This window comes from Vitis vinifera, chromosome 5 (genome assembly GCF_030704535.1).
Source record: "Vitis vinifera cultivar Pinot Noir 40024 chromosome 5, ASM3070453v1".
Lineage (NCBI taxonomy): Eukaryota > Viridiplantae > Streptophyta > Magnoliopsida > Vitales > Vitaceae > Vitis > Vitis vinifera.
The window spans coordinates 22,036,369-22,057,004 of NC_081809.1; the positions used below are offsets into that span (position 1 = coordinate 22,036,369).

At 33.7% G+C, this 20,636-nt stretch overlaps 3 protein-coding genes across 4 annotated transcripts; 1 reads left to right on the top strand and 2 right to left on the bottom strand.

The window, feature by feature from the left end:
- Positions 1 to 263: 263 nt before the first annotated feature.
- Positions 264 to 1,211, bottom strand: LOC109122612 (protein FAR1-RELATED SEQUENCE 5-like). Its single transcript, XM_019219882.1, has one exon. It carries the CDS (start codon positions 1,209 to 1,211, stop codon positions 264 to 266), a length of 948 nt encoding a protein of 315 aa, XP_019075427.1.
- Positions 1,212 to 3,732: 2,521 nt separating this feature from the next.
- LOC104879426 (uncharacterized) lies at positions 3,733 to 5,271 on the top strand. The gene is made up of 3 exons (XM_010652195.1): positions 3,733 to 3,951; positions 4,667 to 4,970; positions 5,045 to 5,271. The coding sequence occupies exons 1-3, from the start codon at positions 3,733 to 3,735 to the stop codon at positions 5,269 to 5,271; spliced, it is 750 nt and encodes a 249-aa protein (XP_010650497.1).
- LOC100254972 (clathrin interactor EPSIN 2) lies at positions 5,208 to 12,616 on the bottom strand. Of its 2 annotated transcripts, XM_002267516.5 has the most exons (7): positions 11,331 to 11,509; positions 10,242 to 10,619; positions 9,548 to 9,586; positions 9,320 to 9,415; positions 9,077 to 9,237; positions 6,179 to 6,369; positions 5,208 to 5,469 (listed from the first exon to the last, which is right to left on the bottom strand). In XM_002267516.5, the coding sequence occupies exons 2-7, from the start codon at positions 10,589 to 10,591 to the stop codon at positions 5,299 to 5,301; spliced, it is 1,008 nt and encodes a 335-aa protein (XP_002267552.2). In that variant the 5' UTR covers positions 10,592 to 10,619; positions 11,331 to 11,509; the 3' UTR covers positions 5,208 to 5,298. The 2 variants fall into 2 exon arrangements, with proteins under 2 accessions (XP_002267552.2, XP_010650455.1); XM_010652153.3 differs by lacking the exons at positions 5,208 to 5,469; positions 6,179 to 6,369; positions 9,077 to 9,237; positions 9,320 to 9,415; positions 9,548 to 9,586 and having other exon boundaries at positions 10,507 to 10,619; positions 11,331 to 12,616.
- Positions 12,617 to 20,636: the final 8,020 nt, after the last annotated feature.

Consider the following 20,636-nt stretch of genomic DNA (forward strand, 5'->3'; position numbering starts at 1 on the left):
AATCATGTGGGGACATGGAAAACCAACCGACTCAAACATCATACAAGTACATTTCATAGACCGATCACTATTACCATAACATACTTTCCAAATCTTGTCAGGGCTTCTAAACTTGGTCAATGTATGGACACGATAACCTCCATGATTTTCTGTATTGACAGAGAAAAACAATTCTGCATTCTTCATCTCATCCCTAAATTTTAGAAAAGATTGCCTTGTGAAAACAGTCCCTGCATATTTCTCAAGTGCATAGAGTTTGGTTGTTAGAACACTGAAGAATGGTGTGTCTCAAACTCTGCCTTTGCCTCATTATGACGAATACGTGAGAGTGCTCTATCAAAATGCTTGACAAACTCAAACAGCTTCAAACGAGTTTTAAGGAAACGATTCAAGTATTCATTCATGCTCTCACACCTTTGTGTGCTTTTCATACCAGCAAAGAAATGCCCCCTTAAATAAGCCTCTGCCCATCTAGAACGCTTAGCATATATATCTGTCACCCACTTATGTCCATGAAGATTAAACATTTCCAACATGTCATTCCATGCACATTCAAATTCTTCAACGGTGTCTTCCATGAACATGCACTTAGAAAAATGATTAGTAAAATCTTTGACATGGACATTAGTGAATGCATTGCGTTGAATATGCCAAGCACATAATCGATGACAAGAGTCTGGAAATATCCTCTTGATGGCTTTACACATTGCTTTATCCCCATCAGTAATAACAGAAAGAGGCTTCTTGTTATTCATTGCGTCCAAAAAAGTCTCCAAGACCCAAGTATAAGTGCTAACACTCTCATCTACCAATAATGCAGATCCAAACACTATAGTTTGATGGTGATGGTTAATGCCAACTAATATGACCAACGGTTTTTTATAAGCATTAGTCCGATAAGTTGTATCAAATGCTAATACATCTCCAAAACAACTGTAATCCAATTTACTAGTAGAATTTGCCCAAAACAAGTTTGCTAGATGGTTGTCTTCATCAACATTGTACTTGTAATAAAATGATGGATCCATTTCAGACTTTCCACACAAATAAGCCAAAGCACCCTCTGCATCACCATCTCTTAGATGAACTCTACGATCAGCATCAACATGGTTATATAGATCTTTTTTTGTGAAGCCAACATTGTTATATCCACCTGATTGTTGCACCATGTAATCCATAATATGGCTAGTTCCTATGCCAACACCTCCCATTGCATTCAATTGAGCTTTATCTGCATTTTTAATGACCCTATGGGATCGAAGGAATTGGACATTTTTTTGTTCCACCAAAGGATGATTATGATCAGCCATAAACTCTTTCACAACCCACTTGTTCATTTGTTTGTTAAACCCAATCCGAAATGTTGCCTCACAACCAACTCGAGTTACTGCCTTAGGTTCTCGTTTTCGATTTTCATTCTCTAAACACACTCTATGTCTTACGAGATACTATATTTTGATTTTTATCTCGTTTCACATCATCCTTTCTAACATTGAATCCGGTAACTTTAGCAAATAAATTATAAAATTCTTCTGCCTCCTCTACTGAGCTAAACTCCATCTTCCATATATATTCAACAGTTAAATCATTAAAAATCTTGTCCGAAACTAGAATGGCCTCTTCATCAGACTCAGTTTTAACAATGCTATCATATTGGTAATCAAAGTCTTCATCGTTCAAATCAATGATAAATTCCTTTTCTTTGCCTTTGTCCATCGTATCTATGAAGAAACTGAAATATAAAAGATAAAGTAGTTAGAAAATTACATTATCTAGTTCGTACCCACCCTTACAAAGTTCGTACCTCCCTTAGAAAGTTCGTACCCTCCCTTAGAAAGTTCGTACCCTCCCTTAGAAAGTTCGTACCCACCCTTAGAAAGTTCGTACCCTCCCTTAGAAAGTTCGTACCCTTCCTAACAAAGTTCATACTCACCCTTAGAAAGTTCGTACCCTCCCTTAGAAAGTTCGTACCCACCCTTAGAAAGTTCGTACCCTCCCTTAGAAAGTTCGTACCCTCCCTTAGAAAGTTCGTACCCACCCTTAGAAAGTTCGTACCCTCCCTTAGAAAGTTCGTACCCACCCTTACAAAGTTCGTACCTCCCTTAGAAAGTTCGTACCCTCCCTTAGAAAGTTCGTACCCTCCCTTAGAAAGTTCGTACACTCCCTTAGAAAGTTCGTACACTCCCTTAGAAAGTTCGTACCCTCCCTTAGAAAGTTCGTACCCTCCCTTAGAAAGTTCGTACCCACCCTTAGAAAGTTCGTACCCACCCTTAGAAAGTTCGTACCCACCCTTAGAAAGTCCGTACCCTCCCTTAGAAAGTCTGTACCCTCCCTTAGAAAGTCCGTACCCTCCCTTAGAAAGTTCGTACCCTCCCCTAGAAAGTTCGTACCCTCCCCTAGAAAGTTCGTACCCTCCCTTAGAAAGTTCGTACCCTCCCTTAGAAAGTTCGTACCCTCCCTTAGAAAGTTCGTACCCACCCTTAGAAAGTTCGTACCTCCCTTAGAAAGTTCGTACCCTCCCTTAGAAAGTTCGTACCCTCCTTTAGAAAGTTCGTACCCACCCTTAGAAAGTTCGTACCCTCCCTTAGAAAGTTCGTACCCACCCTTAGAAAGTTTGTACCTTCCCTTAGAAAGTTCATATCCTCTCTTACAAAATATTGATGACAATTTCATAACAAATTACTAAATGCTCTCAATTTGATTAAAAATAACTCAGAAAAAAATTAAAAAATGTAGATATTATAAATCATTACATATTTAAATGTCATTTGACATGACATTTCTACCTACAATAGGTATATGTAAATGGAAAAAAAAAAAATCAAATGTTACCTTTTAACACTTGTAATCACTTGACATCCTTCAAGACATATAAAGCTTCATCTTCACATTTAATTTATGAACAAAAAAAAATATCAAATATTACCTTTGACACTTGTAATCACTTGAAATCCTTCATCTTCTTCATATAATACAAATTTTAAATTTTCTCTCTCAAAAAGTTTTGAACTTGATCTTGAAATTTGATTCATCAAAATACATCTTACATATTTTGTAATTTGGTAGTTGAAATTATTTAATTTTCATATTAAATTACTATCCTTTTTTTTATATATGAATAATGAGAGTATAAGAGTAGTAGATAAGATTTTCTTGTTTTAGATAGAGTTAGGTAATGCATTAAATAACAAATTATATTTAATATTTAATAATAAATTATAAATAATTGTAATATTTAGATATATATATGAAATGCATGTGATTATTTCTCACCAACAAGTCATCTTTACCAGTTTGATAAGTTTTTATAAATTTTTTAATGATATATACTTTACACATGTCATATTTTTATTGGGGTCAAATGTGGGTAGGTACCCCCAAAATAAAGAGTGGGTACCATAGAACAACCCTTTTCTTATATATCAGAAACAACCTATTCTTAACTGAACCCATTGTTTTTCATTAATAAACATAAGCTTTTGGAGTCAGAAGTATGCTTTCCTTTTCTGCGGCCAATTTTGTCGGATAAACTATTAAGTTTGTTATTTTCTAATTATTAAAAGAAACAAATATATGCATAACTTTCTGTCTTTTGACAAGTATAATATATGCGTACATGGTATTCAGAACATGTTAGAACTCTTGCTTATGATATAATGTTATATCAAGGTGTCTCCAAAAGCTTGTGGTCATACACGTGGTAGGAAAGTGGTGTCTAGGGAGGAAGCAGTGATGCGGATAAAAGCAGCCATTGATGCTCGTAAAGAGACTGGCTCTGACATTGTTATCGTAGCACGAACTGATTCTCGTCAGGCAGTGTCTTTTGATGAATCACTCTGGAGATCACGGGCTTTTGCTAGTGCTGGAGCAGATGTCCTTTTCATTGATGCACTTTCTTCAAGAGAAGAGATGAAGGCCTTCTGTGAGATTGCTCCTTTTGTTCCAAAAATGGTAACATTTTTTTTGTTTCACATGCCATATGAAGAATCTGATATATATCCTATGTCAAATTTCTATACTTAGGAAAATTAGCATTTTGCTATTATAATACTTGTGTAGTTAGGTTTTCATTTGTAAAATAATTTGGAACATAGTTTTAATAATATTTATGCTAGTTGTGTATTTTGCTTGTCGCTTGAATGTAACTTGTAAAAATATTAGATGTTCCTTTCATGCTTAATGTCTTTTGCACACAATTGCCTCAATTGCATCAGTACTAAATTGTGAATACTTTTATTTTTTATTCATTTATTTTCCATTTTCCCAAATATTGTCTCTAATTTGAGGACAAAATTTGCTAGCATTGCACGGAATAAGGCTTAGTCTTCATTTTGGATTGGGTGTAAGGTTGGTGCCCTTCCCTCTTCTTATTTGGCCCTCTTGTTAGGTGCTCCTTTTAAGTCCATTACGATTTAGGATGGTGTGCAGGAGAGGTTGCGTAAAAGACTGGCTTTGTGGAAGAGGCAATACATTTCCAAAGGCAGGAGACTCACTCTAATTCATAGCACCCTCTCCAGTATGCCTATTTATTTTATGCCCTTTTATTGTATCCCGAGGACAATCAGGTTGAGGTTAGAACAAATTCAAAGGAACTTTCTTTATGTAAGAGGGGCCTTGGAATGGAAACCCATTTGGTTTGGTGGGCCATAATTTGCTCTGATAAAAGCAAGGGAGGGTTGAAAAGGAGACTGTGAAGGTCCTGGAGCTTGAAAAGGAGCCTGTGAAGGTACTGGAGCTTGAAAAGGAGACTGTGAAGGTCCTGGAGCTTGAAAAGGAGCCTGTGAAGGTACTGGAGCTTGAAAAGGAGACTGTGAAGGCACTGGGGCTTGAAAAGGAGACTGTGAAGATACTGGAGCTTGAAAAGGTGACTGAGAAGGTACAGGAGCTTGAAAAGGAGACTGAGAAGGTACAGGACCTTGAAGAGGAGCCTGTGAAGGTACAGGCGCTGCAGAACCCAACTGTGAAAGGAAGTTCCCATTGTTATATTGTGCAGCTGGTCCAGTTGGAATCTGAGGAGAAAATTGTGAAGCTGCATGATCTGCAGATCCTGACTGTGCAAGAAAGCCCCCAACAACATTAGGGTTTGGCAGCACAGACTGGCCAGTTGGAGCTGGGAAAGCAGCCTGTAAAATGGCAGGAGCTGAAGATCCTGAAGGTGGTAGAATGTCTGCTAGGATATCATTGTTCTGCTGGGGAATCCATTGCTCTTGGGGTGAAAATTGTGGGCTTGCAGAAGGAGGTTGTGCAGTAGAGACACCGGATGGCGTGTAAGTTATGCCAGGGAAAGTGTCCCCAAAGTCAAAGTTGGAACCCGTGTCCACTCCTTGGGTTAACTGGGAAGGGTGGTCCTGATGTTTGATTCATGGTCTGGAAGGAAGTTGTGGAAGCTGAATCCTGAGGTTGAGCTGGTACACTCTCTGCTGAAGGCAAAGCTCTAAAAGGGGAGTCACCAAATGGGTCTTCAAAAGACTGCATCAAGAGGAAATACTTTTAAGAAAAAAAAATTGATTTATTATAATTAGAAACAAAGAAAAATTGAATAAGAGGTGTTACACATTCACTTATACCATGGAGCATCACTAGCTAAATAAAGTCTTAGTTTTTATTATTGGTTGACATTAACTATGAAAATCATCCATTTTATGGACAAATGTTATGAATAGCCTTAAAACAAAGCAATTCATTGCCTGGCTTCATTTGGAGATTCCTCACTTTTTCTGTCAAGGACATGATCCTTGCTGCACATTTTGACATCCCACAGAAATGATATCATTCTGTAATGTGCAATACAGCATTTGAATTAGAATCTAATTTTCCCTTAACAGAATCACTGCATGTATAATAACACTGTTCAGGGTGAAAGTGCTGGGAACATTGCACTATCATATTTCATTTCTTGTAAACTCCATGTAAAGCAGTTCTGTCAAAACTATTGGAAAACAGAATGGAATAATTTCACTATGTGGGATGTACAAAATGCACCCTAACCAATTAACACAAGTTTGACATGAGCAGTCAATCCAGCAATTATAATACTGTAGATAGGGCATTTATACCTTGACCCAAAAAAAAGGAGGGGCTCCTGTGAGAATTTAAAAGTCTGGGTTTATTTATAAATCAAAATGAGACTATCAGAGTTTTCTCACTAGTTTTTCAAATTAAATATAATTAAATTTACCTGGCTCATAACAGCAGATCCAGATGGCATTGCTGCTGATGCGGGTGCAGACCCAGCATTTCCAAGGACAGCAGCCTCAGATGTTGTGGTTGCAGGTCCAGATGGCACAAGAGCCAATGAATTTGAAGAAAATGACTCTGACAGAGAGCCAAGTAAGTCCATTTCCGGACTAATTGATGTAGCTGGGACAGCTGTTCAAAGAGAAGATAAAACTCTAAGTTCCCATTTGCAACCTATATTTACTACAAAAATACCAGTAGAACAGTAACCCTATCCCATTCTTGAATCCTCCACAAACCATTTTTTTCCAGAAATATTTTTAACACCACAAATTTTCCAATCAAAATACATCATGTTTGACACAGGGATGCATAGCAATCATTCCACTGAAGAAATAGAAAATAACAACTCAATCACAAAAACACCTGCTTTACAATTGAACAACTGTAGACGGCTATCCACCAAGATGTAATTTACAGTGATTAGCAACAGTGTGGCCATTAAAACATTTTAGGAAAGATATTGCAAAATAACTGTTTTGCATGAAATAACTAATAGTGGCAATATACATCCAAAAAAGAAATGTGACAGGAAATATATAAATGCACAACTTCCTAATTAACCTATGCATCAGCAGAGCCAAAAATTATAAGCTAATTAAAAAATAAAGCAAAAAAACATAGATGGCCCAGGCTTCAATAAGTATAATTCTTTAGCATTGAAGAAACATCAATCAGGCAAGCACCAAAACACAAAGGACCTAGAAAATAGTTGTTGAATGGGGTACCATAATAAGTATTCATTTCTGTACTTCTACACTTCTAACATGTATCATATTGCATCAATATAAAAGATATGATAGGAATTTTAATTTTTTTTAAAGGAAAGAAATAGAAAACTAGATGAAAAAATATAGCTATTACTGGAGAAAAATGATAAATAACAAGTGATGTTTATTCACATGACAAATAAGCGTCAAATATTCATTCCTTAAGATCAGAGTTGGGTTGTTCTTTTCTTTGATCCCTCACTTAGCTAATCACAGAGCAAACCTTTAGTAAAAGCTTGGAGCCAAACATTTGATGTTTTTCACAAGGGGTTCTTTAACTTCCTGAGTTATATTGAGTTTTTTTTTTTTTTTTTGGTTCTTGCAACCATCATTAGATGTTTAGTTAGCATTGATGTTTGGAGTAGCATACACTTACCTTCTGCTTTTGATCAATTGTACAGCTGATCGTATACTTGGTGGAGGAATTCCTCATCCTTCTTTTGTATTTAATACTTTATTGCAATAAAATGGTGGTTTCTGATCCTATAGATACAGATACATACAACTTAGAATGAAAGTGGGATTAAGATCAAAGGCATTCCAAAAATGACACATTGTGTCATCAATAGTGAAACCAAAAGATTACCAAGAAAAATGTTTTTCGGTCTTTGATCAAAATGCTCCTTATCCCAGCCTAAGATAGTCTCTCTCACTGAGGAAGATATCACCCAAGGTATGCCACACAAAGAAAAAAGACAACTGCAGTAAAACGCTTGTCTTGGCATAGTGAAGGAAAATGTGATCAATAGATTCTTCCTCGACTTCACAAGGTAAGCGTTTGTTTACCAACGATTGCCATATCCTCTGAAGCTGATCTAAAATCAACACTTTTCCTAGCTAACCTCCCAAGCAAAAAAACTCACTTTAAACAATACTCAGGAATTCCAAATTACTCCGGAAAAAGAATTGATCTTCCTAGCTTCAACCTGAAATATAAAGCTTTGATGGAAAAAGTTCCATTCCTCGAATCCATACAAACCACCCCATCCTCTCCTTCCCTAATCACTGTCTTCCCTTGTAGTCTAGAAAAGAAATGCCCTACTTCATCTAGCTTCCAATCATTCAAATGCCTATAAAAAAGGGGATTCAAGTGACCCCCTTCACTGGTTTGGTCCCATAAGTTCGCCACCCAAGCCTCTTTCGATATGGTTAAGACATATAAAGAGGGGAAGGATGCATTCGAAGGCTTATCACCATACCATTTATCCTTCCAAAACTTTGCCCTCCTCCTATTACCAACAAAAAGGAGGCTCTACTATTAAAGAGATCTCAATCCTTTCAACTCAAACCCGTACTCATCTCTCACTTTACAAGAATGCCAACCCTTCTTCCTCCCCATATTTTCCACCTATGACTTTCTTCCATAGAGCTTACCTTTCAGAATCACTTCTTTATTCAAAAACAAAAAATGTAATAAATATGGAAAAAGAAATACTAAAAAAGGATGAGGAATCCTCTAAAAAATACAATAAACTGATCAAAAAGTATCTTTGAATCCTCCCTTTCAGATGCATATTGCCAGCTCCACTCACAAAGAATGGCCTTGTTGAATGAAGAGAGACATCTAACACCCAAGCCTCTCTTCCTCTTGTTTGTGCAACTCCACTTAGTACTTTTCTTATCTAATTATATATTATGCCTGATCTTTTAGTACACATTTTACATTCAAATCTGTACCTAAAAAAATTTTAAATTTCATTTTTGGAGGGTAATTCTCCATGAACTGCTGAATATTAATAATTTATGACATTAGCCTTCTTAAACTTAGACAACATTAATAAGTGGTACTAAATTTTGACAATCATGGCTGGAATTTTTTTGCAAAGGTGGCAAAAAAAGGAAAAAGAATAATTTTAATATCTTTTTCTAAAGGCTAAAACTAACTTCCTAACAATAATATAACAATTTTCTATAGAAAAACATTTCAAATTTTCTTCAAAACTGCCACCCAATAAAAAATTATAGAATTATATAACTATCATAAAATTTGTACTAACAAGCGCAAGCAAATTGTTTGGACTCAAGCTGCACATACTGGCAAACAGACAAATCTCTAGGATTCTCCATACCTGAAACTGGACCGCGCGGATCAAATTCATCAAAAGCATCAACTTCCTTGTTGGCAGGAGGAGATGTAGAAGGACCAACAGCAGTTGTTGCTTGGCTAGGACTAGTGCTTACAGGTGGAGAAGATGTTTTAGGGGCAGGTGCTGCTGGGGTTGCTCCATCCCTTATATCAAGAAGAAAGTTAGGAATAACCAAACATTGGGTTAGCAAAATCTTAATACATGTCCTTGGTATAAAATTAGTACCTCTCATCATGAACAGGACTGTGGGCATCAGCTACAGCTTCTTCATAACTAGGAGGAGCATCAAGATTTTGTTCAGAAAATTTTCGTTCAAGCTGCCTGTGCAATAAATAAATAAACAAATACAGAGTTTTAATTAGTTTAATTGAATTCAATCTGAATTTTGAAAAAGTGACCTAAAACTATTGTATAATCACCAACTAGTTGTGAATGGATCCACTAAGATATTACCTTCCATACTGAGGATGCTCATTAGTTCGGGCACCACCTCTACAGCAAGAAAAGGGCTAAGTCAGCTACATCTTCTAGGTCAAAATTCTCAATAAGATAATATCATCCTACTTCTAATATAAAAAAGAACTATAACTTCATAAACAAGAATAAAATATTGCACCCATCCAGCCCCCGTTTCTACAATAGTCAATATAAAAGTAATTCATTGCTATGTTCTAAAGCAAAGTTTTCCTAGTAACATTCTTGGTCATTGCTTTCCTTTTAGCTTATTATCTTTTGCAGAGACACTTCACACTTTCTCCAGACCCGGACTCCCGTTTATAAACTTTTTCTTATCAGATCCTTTACAAGCACTTAAAAATAAATAAAAAGAAAAAATAACTAGGTCTTAAAGCGCTGTAACTGGTTAACATTTAATAAGTAAACAGGTTCACATGCCTGCGTCAGATTTCCTGTCTCAATGGATTTAACCAGTTTTATCAGGGGTACTACCTTTACTGATCTAATTACAGACCTGAACCGGACAAGTGACTTGCTAAATGCTTAAACTACCAGCTCCTTTCAGGGTCCAATTATTTTGGTAACCAAATATAGATGTAAATGACAAAATAAAAGGAAAAGACAATTAAAATCAATACTACTCTTTATTAGAAAAATCATAGCATGTTCTCCAAGGAGAGCAGATGCTCACCTAGATGAATGGTTGCTCTCCTCATCAAAAGCACGGTCCCTATCTCTATCAGCACTCCTACTTCTAGAGCCATACTGGTAGTCCTCATTCCTTCGACTTCTTCCCCTGTAATCATCATCCTTATAGCCATCTCTACCATACCGTTCATCAGAATCTCTGCCATAGCGATCCCCTTCAGGACCATATGAGTCCCCATTTCTACCATACCGGTCATCATCTCTGCTGCCCCATTCTCTTTCTCTCCCATAACCATTTCGATCTTCGTCTCTTCCATAGCGGCCTTCATATCGATCATCATCATAACGGTCACCATATCCTCCTGAACTAGAATATGAACTGGGCCTATACATACCGCCTGCTGAGTTTGTGTTGCGAAACCTAGTTGCAAAAATACAAAAAGAATTAAAAAAGCAATAAAAAACCATAAATCTCATATATAGGTAATCTCCATTAATTTCATTTTTTCTTTATTTCTTTTTTTATCCCCAGTTGGTCAATCTAAAAGAGATTTGACACAAAATTTATAAACCCAGTACACATGAAAAACTTAATGTTTGCTCGCGACATGATGAACAAGAAATAAGAAAAACTTAATATTGACACATGGACATGATGACTAAAAAAGCCATGAACGCTACACCACATTTTCCAACAGAAATTTAGGAAGAATTCAGGGAAAAAAGGAAGAGAGGGGGAGGGGGGAATACATGTCAAAAGAACTACAATGAGAAAGGAGTCAGAATGCTGCTCCTAACCAGAATGATAGTCAAAAGCAGAATAAATATCAATCTTTGTTTGATATTTTTATTTTGAAAAAATAACATAAAAGGTCATAAATTGTTTTTTGAAAAGATGATTTTTTTTTTTAAAAAAAAAAAATTTTCTCTAGTAAAAATTAACGATAGATTTAAAATTATTTTTTCAATAATTTAGAAATTATTTTTAAAAATTACTTTACTCTTAACAAAAATCCGAATTGAGACTAGTGGGATGGGATAAGTTTGGACAGGCTATGGTTTTCAAAGAAGCAATTTTGCAGTTAATAAAATCTAATACAGGCGATTGATGAAGGGTACGTAAGAAAATCACCTCTTTTCCCTTCCTTACTGCTTTCCCTCTCCTCCCATTCATTGATTTCCCGTCAGCCTGTCACCACTACCATGGGGAGAAACTAGTGTCTGTATATATAAACCCACTTCCCTCTCATAAGGTGCTGACGAACAGTAACTAGTGATGATCTTCCATGTGTTATTTTTAGAATCACAGAGCAATAACTTCCCGTCATGAAGCACCAGAAGCACACCATTCTCCAAAAAACGCAACACACGGGGAAGTTTCCAACTTGAACCATCTCCAACCCTATATGGGATAGCAATTAAGCTTTTCCAAGACTCCTTGATGCCATATTCTTCCATCACCCACTTGTCATTAGTATATAAACCATCCACGCAGAGGCATCCTCCTAAAACCCTCAAACCAAAGACAGCACGTTGACTTGGCAATTCCATCTCCTGGAACTTCTCCTCTCTGAGACTAAAAGCAACCATTGAACTACGTTCATCTTCTCCATACCCTCCATACCTGAACGCTAGCCAATGGAGATTCCCGTTAAAATAAGTTGCGGACCAATATCCAATTACACTTGAATGGGTCTCCTCAACTCTTCTCCACTTGTTAGTTTTCAGCGTGAAAATATCGATTCCGGTTTTGTCCTTACCAAGAAAGGTGAAAATCCTTACAATCTTGTAGTCATCACTACCAGGATCATAGAAAAAGCTATACATACAGTTCTGGTAACCAACAAAACTAGGGCATGGAATATGGTTGCACTGTCTGGTAGATGGGTTCCAAAGGATGAGTTTTTGAGGGGGCTTGAGGGAATAAAACCCATAATAGCAATCAACCACACACAGCAACCCATTACAAGAATCCAGAACTGTTGTAGTGCGTTTGTTTGGGATACCCAAGTGAAGTTCAAGATCCACTGCTAAATCATCCTTATGTAGAGGGTCGTCCACGGAGTGTGGAACAACGAGTCCAATTACGGGGCGTTTATGTTGTTGACGGAGGTGGGTTTCAACGAATTGGGGATGGGAGATTAAGGTGCACCAGGCTTTGCATACGCACCTGAATCGTAGCAGAGACTTCACTGGTAGTCTCGACAGAATGTCCACCATAATCACCTCTGGTATGTACGTCATCGCTCTATCTGCTTCACCCCCTCTACAGAACCCTATCGGAGTCCTAATGGAGATTGTCGTTGTGGGTGGTTAGAGTTGTTGGCGAGATCGATGGAGGACGTGTCGGTGTTGAGCGGCTCCAACGGTGGTGGACAAGGGTTCCGGCGGCCACGTATTGTTCTATATTTTAGGCAAAATTGTGCTTTAGGGCGGATTTTTATAACATTTTTAAAAAATAATTCTTAAATCAAGCTAGTAGAAAAAATATTTCCAAATTTATCGTAGTTTTTATCATGTAGGAGAGAAGGAAATTTTTTTTTTGAAAATCATCACTTCAAAAGGCAAATTTATGAACTTTCAAAAAAATTAAAAAAAATTTGTTTTTTTTAAGACACGATTTCTCAAGAAACAATTTCCACAAAAATAAAAAATTAAAATAAAAAATTAAAAAAATGAGAAATTTAATACAATTGTTTATCTGTATATTATAAAAAATAATACAATTTAATATAAATATATATTATAAATTCGTTTGGAATTAAATCTAATTTATATTATAAATATATAATACAATTTAATATAAAGATACTCATACGGTTACAATTAAAAAACTAATTATACTCATACAATTATTTACAATAATATAATTATTATAAATATATATTATAAAATTAATTAACTAATTTACTAAATTTAATATAAGATAAATAATATTTATCTATTATTTTTTTTTCACTTTGGAATTTTAAAAAAAAACTATTATCAATTTTATCTGAAAACTGAGTTTAAAAAAATGTTAGTAATTTATTAAAAAAAACAAAAAGTGAGAAATTTTCTCTTCAAGAATCTATTTTTCTATTCCTTATTATACTTATACAATAATACAATTATTATAAATATATGTTATAAAATTAATTAATTTTATTTACTAAATTTGATATAAGATAAATAATATTTATCTATTATTATTTTTCTTAGACTTTGCAATTAAAAAAAAACTATTGTCAATTTATGTGAAAAAATGAGTTAAAAAAATTTGTTATTAATTTATTAAATAATTATTTGCAAAATAAATAATTTTGTTTTGTTTTAATTTTTAAATTAATTTTATTGTATAAATTTTAAGATTAAAAATATTAATCTTTAAGTTAAAATTTCACTATAAAAGGAATAAAATAAAAAAATTAAATAATTTTATTGTTCTTAATTTTTTCTTTAAATTAATTCAATTAATTAAAACTCATAAAACTAATTTAGTTTGATATTATTTTCTATTTATAAGATAAATAATATTTATCTATTACTTTTTGTTCATGTGAAAAATGATTTTATGAAAAACAACTTTTGTTATTAATTTATTAAATAATTATTTACAAAATAAATAATTTTGTTTTGTTTTAATTTTTAAATTAATTTATTATATAAATTTTAAAATTAAAAATTTTAGTCTTTAATTTCAAATTTCACTATAAAAGAAATAAAATATAAAAAAATAAAATAAATTTCAATAAAAATTTCAGTATTAAGAGATATAATTTTTTTTTGAGTATTAATCAATTTAAAAAGAAATTGTAATCATTTTTATATTAAAAATATTTTATTTAGTAATTATAAATGATAAACAACTAAAGTAATTTGAAAAAATAATAAAATATTTCTTTAAAAATAATTTAATACACTTAAAATTAGAAATGATTAACTATTTTTTATTAAGAAAAAATAGAGGAAAATAACATATTTTTTGGTTATATAAATGTTTTTATCTTTTTTTCAAATTTTAATGTCATAGGTTCCAAGAAAATCAATAAAATAAAAAAAAAAACATTTTTTCAAAAGCTATATATTCAAATAAAATCTTTAAAATTCAAATACACTATATCATAAATATAAACATAATTGTTTTCCTTAATTATCAAATGTTTTTAATATTAAAGAAGTAAAGTCACATCTTATCATATCATGCTTATAAAAAAACCAATAACATTATTCATGTAAATGCTAAAAAACCAACAAACAACCTAACAATTAATAAAATATCAACCATGATAAAAAAATCAATTATTATCATGAATGCAAAAAACCAATAACCTTGTTCATATGAACCATCAAAAAATAATATATATATATATATATATCAACCAATAACATGTATTAATATTTTAATGCTAAGTAATAGACAACCTATATTAATATGTTTAATCCCTAAACAATCAAATGTATTCAAATACTAAATGATCAAAGTTCAGCTACTATTATGAATAAAAAATTAAAAAAAACCAATACCTTGTCCATATATATAAACTAATAAACTAACAAACATCCTAATAATTAACAAAATAATAATGATGAATACCAACAAAGTTAAAATATTAGAATTCAACATTACTAGATGTCAACTTCAATATTAGCAAATGATAAATTAACATACGTCACTAATACAAATAAACCAACAAGTAACAAAAGAGCAACATGTATCATCATATTCAATAAAAGATATAAAAGTCATCAATGTGTGCCACATGAAGGTGGTTTCCTTCTTCATTGTGGCCGTTGGTGACATCTTTCCAACTCCGATTGATTTGAGAGAGCATTTAATGTTGCTTCATTTCCTCATCCACATCCTTGATCTTGAACTTAGTCCTGTCCTTGTTGTTCAACAAGTGGTATAGGAAAGTATTGCATTTGTGTCGCCATATCATCTCTAAATGGATGTCCTAATGATTGTGGTGACAAAGTAATGAGTGGTGTTATAGGTGGAGTAAATGACACCTCGATACTAGACGACATAGGTATATGAAAATAAGGTTCATCACCAATAGCTCTAAGATGAATGATGTCCTAACATCTTCCTGTATCATCCCCTCATCAATGGATGGAACTGATAAAGGAGGTAGTGGCTGGTCAAGTGGTGTAGAAAAAGTGAAGGCGATATGTTGTAGAGAAGATGATGATGAAAACTCTAGCGATGGATCATTGATAAGGAAGTGTGGATCATCAGAAATTTGTCTTCCACATGTTCATACACCTCTACCTCTAGTTCGTACCCCACTACCTTTGGTTCATACCCCACCACCTCTGATCCGTACCCAACCACCTCTAGTCCGCACCCTACCACCTCTAGTCCGCACCCTACCACCTCTAGTTCGTACCTTATCACCTCTCATTACTACCTCCTCATCTGATGATTGTCTCTCTGTATCAACAACATTGGGGGGAATAAGTAACCTATCAAACTCGTGTATAGCCTCTAAAGTGGTTGTACATAATTGATGAATTTCATCATGATGACCTATATTTGGAGTATCTGGGCCAGTTCACATATGTATCTGTTGCAAATTGCGATTCTATAAGAATTAAAAGTAAAACATTAGATGTTTTTCAAATTAGAAGAAAGTAGAATAATAAATAAAAGACATTGTAATTACCACACTATCTCCCATGAAGATCCATGTGGAGTAACAAAAAGATGAGTGATAGAACGATACCACACCATATATGGGTGGTTATACATGAAAGAAGTAGATGCTACCTCAACTCTAGCAAGATGATCGTACCTAGCCTCCCACCTTTGAATATAGTAGTAATGAATAGTCATCCAATCCAAATCATGTCGACTCCTCAAATCATATTTATGTAATCCCAACTCTGTATTGCATTGCTGAAGAACATCTTGTAGTAGCCTGATCTGCCTCAAAACACGATTAAGTCTATGTGACTCCACTATGTGGAAACATATAAGGGGTGAAATAGTCAACCATGAGTCAGAGGCAATAGTACAATAACATGGGAGTCCAGAGATGACATCATCAGTATATGGCTCCCATATAATCTACAATTAAATTTGAAATATGACTCACATTATTTAATAATATTTTGATTACAAATTGTTTTAAAAATTTTCAAAATAATGAATTTATCACTTACTTTGGCATAAGTCGATCAAGTAGATACCTATACTAGGGTAACACATGCATAAGAGTCAAAGTAGTACAAAATTCATCTTTCCAACTACAAAATATATATATATATATATATATATATATATATATATATATATATATATTAGAAGTTTGTATATTATTTATTTATGTATATATGTGTTTGCATATGCTATAACTAAGGTTGAATACATACCGCATGCCTAAAGGTGGTTGTGGCAGTACTCCATCATGTAAGGCTGAATGTAAGCACATAGGTGCTATAAAGGGAAATCTATCTCATATCCATAACTGTAACAAAATGAGAGGACCTGATACATCATGTGCATCAATACGGGATGCTCGACACATCTCTCGATATAACCAAGCTAGGCAAGCACTATCCCAACTATAAGTACCAATAACTCCAAAATCCTAAAATAGTGGTAAGAACATTAAATGTACCATATTATTCGATTTATCCACAAAAAGAAAACCTCCAATCAATTATAAGATGAATGCCCTAGCATAGCATCGCACGAACTCCACATCAGTATCAGGTGCCAATGAAAGAAAATGCTCTATCAACCAAGTTAAACAAAGTCTTTGTCCATATATATCTCCATCTTCAAGCACCACTCCTAATAATATAGCACACACCTCTCTCCAATCCAAGCATGTGATACCGCAAATTGCAACACCATCAATTGGTAAGCCTAAAATAATGCTAACATCCTGAAGTGTGATGGTACTCTCTACCTGAGGTACATGGAAAGTGTAGGTCTCAAGTCTCCATCTCTCTATAAATGTTGTAATAAAGTGTCAATCCAATGAAATGAAACCTAATCAGGTAACACCGTAGAATCCAGATTGTAGCATATATGGAATAATGCGTGTATCTAAAACACTATTAGGATAGAAACTGGCTTCACGACGTCGACAATAGAGCTCTCTAGAATCTATGACAATGTATTCCTTGCATCATTTAAATAATTTCATTAGTTTATTACAAAACATTGTAATGACATTATGTGGAAATAACTCAATGTTCATCTTTAATGTTACAAAAAAATTTCATTTAAATAGTAAAATTTTCAACTTGAACTTACAATATCATTGAGCGGTTGTGTTAGAAGACTCCTCTCTGTTAAAACATTTTCTACGATTGTGACCTTCCTATTTATAAAGCCCACATCAAACTTTGACACTTGGTTCTCTCCAATCCATTTCATTCCTAATCCTTGAAGATCTTGGGCTTTCTTTATCATGTACTAGAGTTAGATTATGATGAACAATTGGAAAATTATTTTTTGGCCAACAAGATTGATGTGGAATTGGATTGAATTATGGTGTATAACAACAACCATATACATCCATTCTATAATGTTTGTCAACAAATTGCCAACTATCAATCCTTGCATGTGCACATTCAGCTAGCACATGTGAACATGGGATACCAAATGATTGTCATTTATTACAAGTACATGTTCCTTCTTTTAACTTCACAATTTGTATATTGTTTTCTTTATCTATATGAAACCCATGGGGAGCAGTTGTCACTTCAAATATCCCATTTGAACAGGGAAAGATTTTGATAGTGTGTCCACTAGCCCTTAACTCATATTTTGTTATTTTGTTAATGACATAGAAAGTGAACAAATCTCCATTTGCAATTTGAGTTTGTATCTCTGTTCAACAAGTCTCAAAATATGAAACACAACAATAAAAAGTTAATCAAACAAGAGCAGTGATAGGCAACATTCTAGCCTTCTTAAGCACTCCATTTATGCATTCAGCAATATTTGTAGTCATCCACCCATACCGATGTCCTCCATCATGTGCTAAAGTTCATTTCTTTGTGTCTAACCTATTAAATCATTCTAAACATTTCTCATCTAATTGTTTTAACTCAATCATACATGACTCATACTTTCGTAGTTGATGTTGAGACCCAACTCTATACACTAAGTCTTTTAACATCTTATTTCTATATTTATCATTGAAGTTGTTTTCCATATGCCTAAGACAATATCGATAGTGTGCAAAAAGCGGGTTTCATCCAACACTAAGAACCCTAACGACGGCTTGTATTCCTACATGACAATCAGAAATGAGATATGCTTTCTTTCTACATGACTTGCCTCCTTAATGTATAAAGAAACCAACACCAACTATCTGATGATTTCTCTTAACTATTACAAATGCAAGAAGGAATATATGACCATAGGCATTCATTAATGTTGTAATCAAAAGTTTTCCTATGTATTTTCCATATAAAAAAGTACCATTTATTTGTATTACTAATCTACAATGCTTAAATCCTTCAACACATGCCCCAAAATCCCAAAACACACACATAAAACGTACATTTCCATTGCAACATGCTAGTACTAATGGCTTCCAAACAATCTTAGTCCGAAGGTTAGTTAGTTTAACGATATTCACCCACCTAGGTAAAGCTTGGTAAGATTCATCCCAATCACCAAATATCTTTATGATTGTTTTCCTCTTTGCTTCCCAAATTCTCTTGTAATGAACATTATAACCAAATTTATCTTTCACTATTTGATGTAATGCAACAATTGAAATTGTGTGATCACTTTGGACTGCATTTTGAACTTCTCGTGCAATAAATGTGGAGTCTAATTGTGAGTAGTCTTGTGATAGTTTAGGGTAAATGCAAGTGTGAGGACCTGTGTACTCTATTATCTCAAACAAACCATGAGATTTACGACGACATGCACGGAGCCTTCAATTACAACCCTCAGACCACTTTTTGTACTTTACAACCCACATATTTGGCTTAGATTCAATAACAATCAAATGTTGATTTCTACATATGGAATAATGTTTAACAGCATATTGTAAGTATACCTTACCCTCAAATCGCAAAACCTTAAACAATTCGACTAATTTATTCCATAATCCAGTGTGTGTTATCAAATCCTTGTCGGCCATGGAGTTAATTGCATCCCAATTCAATTCTCTAAATATTGGAGAAGTGGCATCATGTTCACCATCACTTAGCAATGATGCATCATTTTTTGTATTTTCATTATCCTCAATGTCCATAATATCCTCATTACCATCATTTTCATCAAAGAACTCTACATTGTCATCGTCATTTCCAGGTAAAATATCAACATAATTTTCAATTATCATTACAATTGAATCAGTGACCCCTACCAAATCTACCCTAACTATAGGTTCCATGTCATTATCATAACTTTGCATATACGTAGGGGAAGAGGTGTTCTCTTCTACCATTTGTTGACTTGGACCTACACCTTCAATATGCATTGGGGTAGTAAAGCTAATTGGCATGGAGTGATGATCAATTGAAGAAGTTTGACAATACATTTCAATAATATTAGAATGAGGAGATTGTGTGACAACATGAAACATTATGCTCACATCACCATCATCTCGAATAGGCAGGTGGACATAATTAATAGTACCACTTCCATTTGGAAAAAGATGTGGATATCAGAACACCATATTTAACTTGGTGTAAGTACGATTAATATTCAGAGCATGACACAATTTTGTTTCTAACTCGTCAAATGTTATCATATTATTGATTGAAACACCTTTCTCAGAAGGACGATTATAACATACCCCAAATTCACAATCAACAATTTCACCACTAGTACACAACACTATGGTGTAACCATCCATTATCAAACTTATTAAAAAAATCAACAAAGAAGTATCATCATCAATAGACTTTATGATAATGATTGATATATAATATGTATTTTGCAAATCTATTTTACTAATATTATTGTGCATTGTCCATTACTAAATCTATTTTTTAAAAGTCATTTTTCAAAAATAAGAATACACGACTATTATTTTAATTGTTATATTATTTACATATAAATAATTCACATAACATTTTAATTTTATTTCTACTTTTATTTATATTTTTATTTTGAACTCTCGATATCTTACAAGAATTTTTTCAATAATTTAAGACTAATATTATTTTTTGAAAAATATATAAGTCCACCCCGTATTTTTCACGTGTGTTCCTACTCGACGGCGATACTTGCTTTTTATTTATTTGGTGAAAAATATGATTTTTTAGAAAAAGACTTGCAGTCGCTACTTTATTTTATTTTATTTTTTAAAAAGAGAAAACAAAATAAGAAAGAAAACTTTGTGTGACTTCTTATTTGGAAAAGACATATCTGCAAAAACTGAATCTGGATCTAAAGGTCAAGTTGCCTATTGGGAAGGTATAATGGTAAGTCGTAGCGTCCCTTTAAGCTCGTATACATACAATCTCTACTAAA

Excerpts from the sequence above, each read along its gene's own strand:
- LOC109122612 (XM_019219882.1), bottom strand. The coding sequence starts at position 1,211 with ATGGGAGGTGTTGGCATAGGAACTAGCCATATTATGGATTACATGGTG.
- LOC100254972 (XM_010652153.3), bottom strand. The coding sequence starts at position 12,442 with ATGACGTACATACCAGAGGTGATTATGGTGGACATTCTGTCGAGACTA.
- LOC104879426 (XM_010652195.1), top strand. The coding sequence starts at position 3,733 with ATGCGGATAAAAGCAGCCATTGATGCTCGTAAAGAGACTGGCTCTGAC. Across the intron at positions 3,952-4,666 it reads CTCCTTTTGTTCCAAAAATG|CAAGGGAGGGTTGAAAAGGA; the intron begins GTAACATTTTTT and ends CTCTGATAAAAG. Across the intron at positions 4,971-5,044 it reads GAACCCAACTGTGAAAGGAA|ATCCTGACTGTGCAAGAAAG; the intron begins GTTCCCATTGTT and ends CATGATCTGCAG.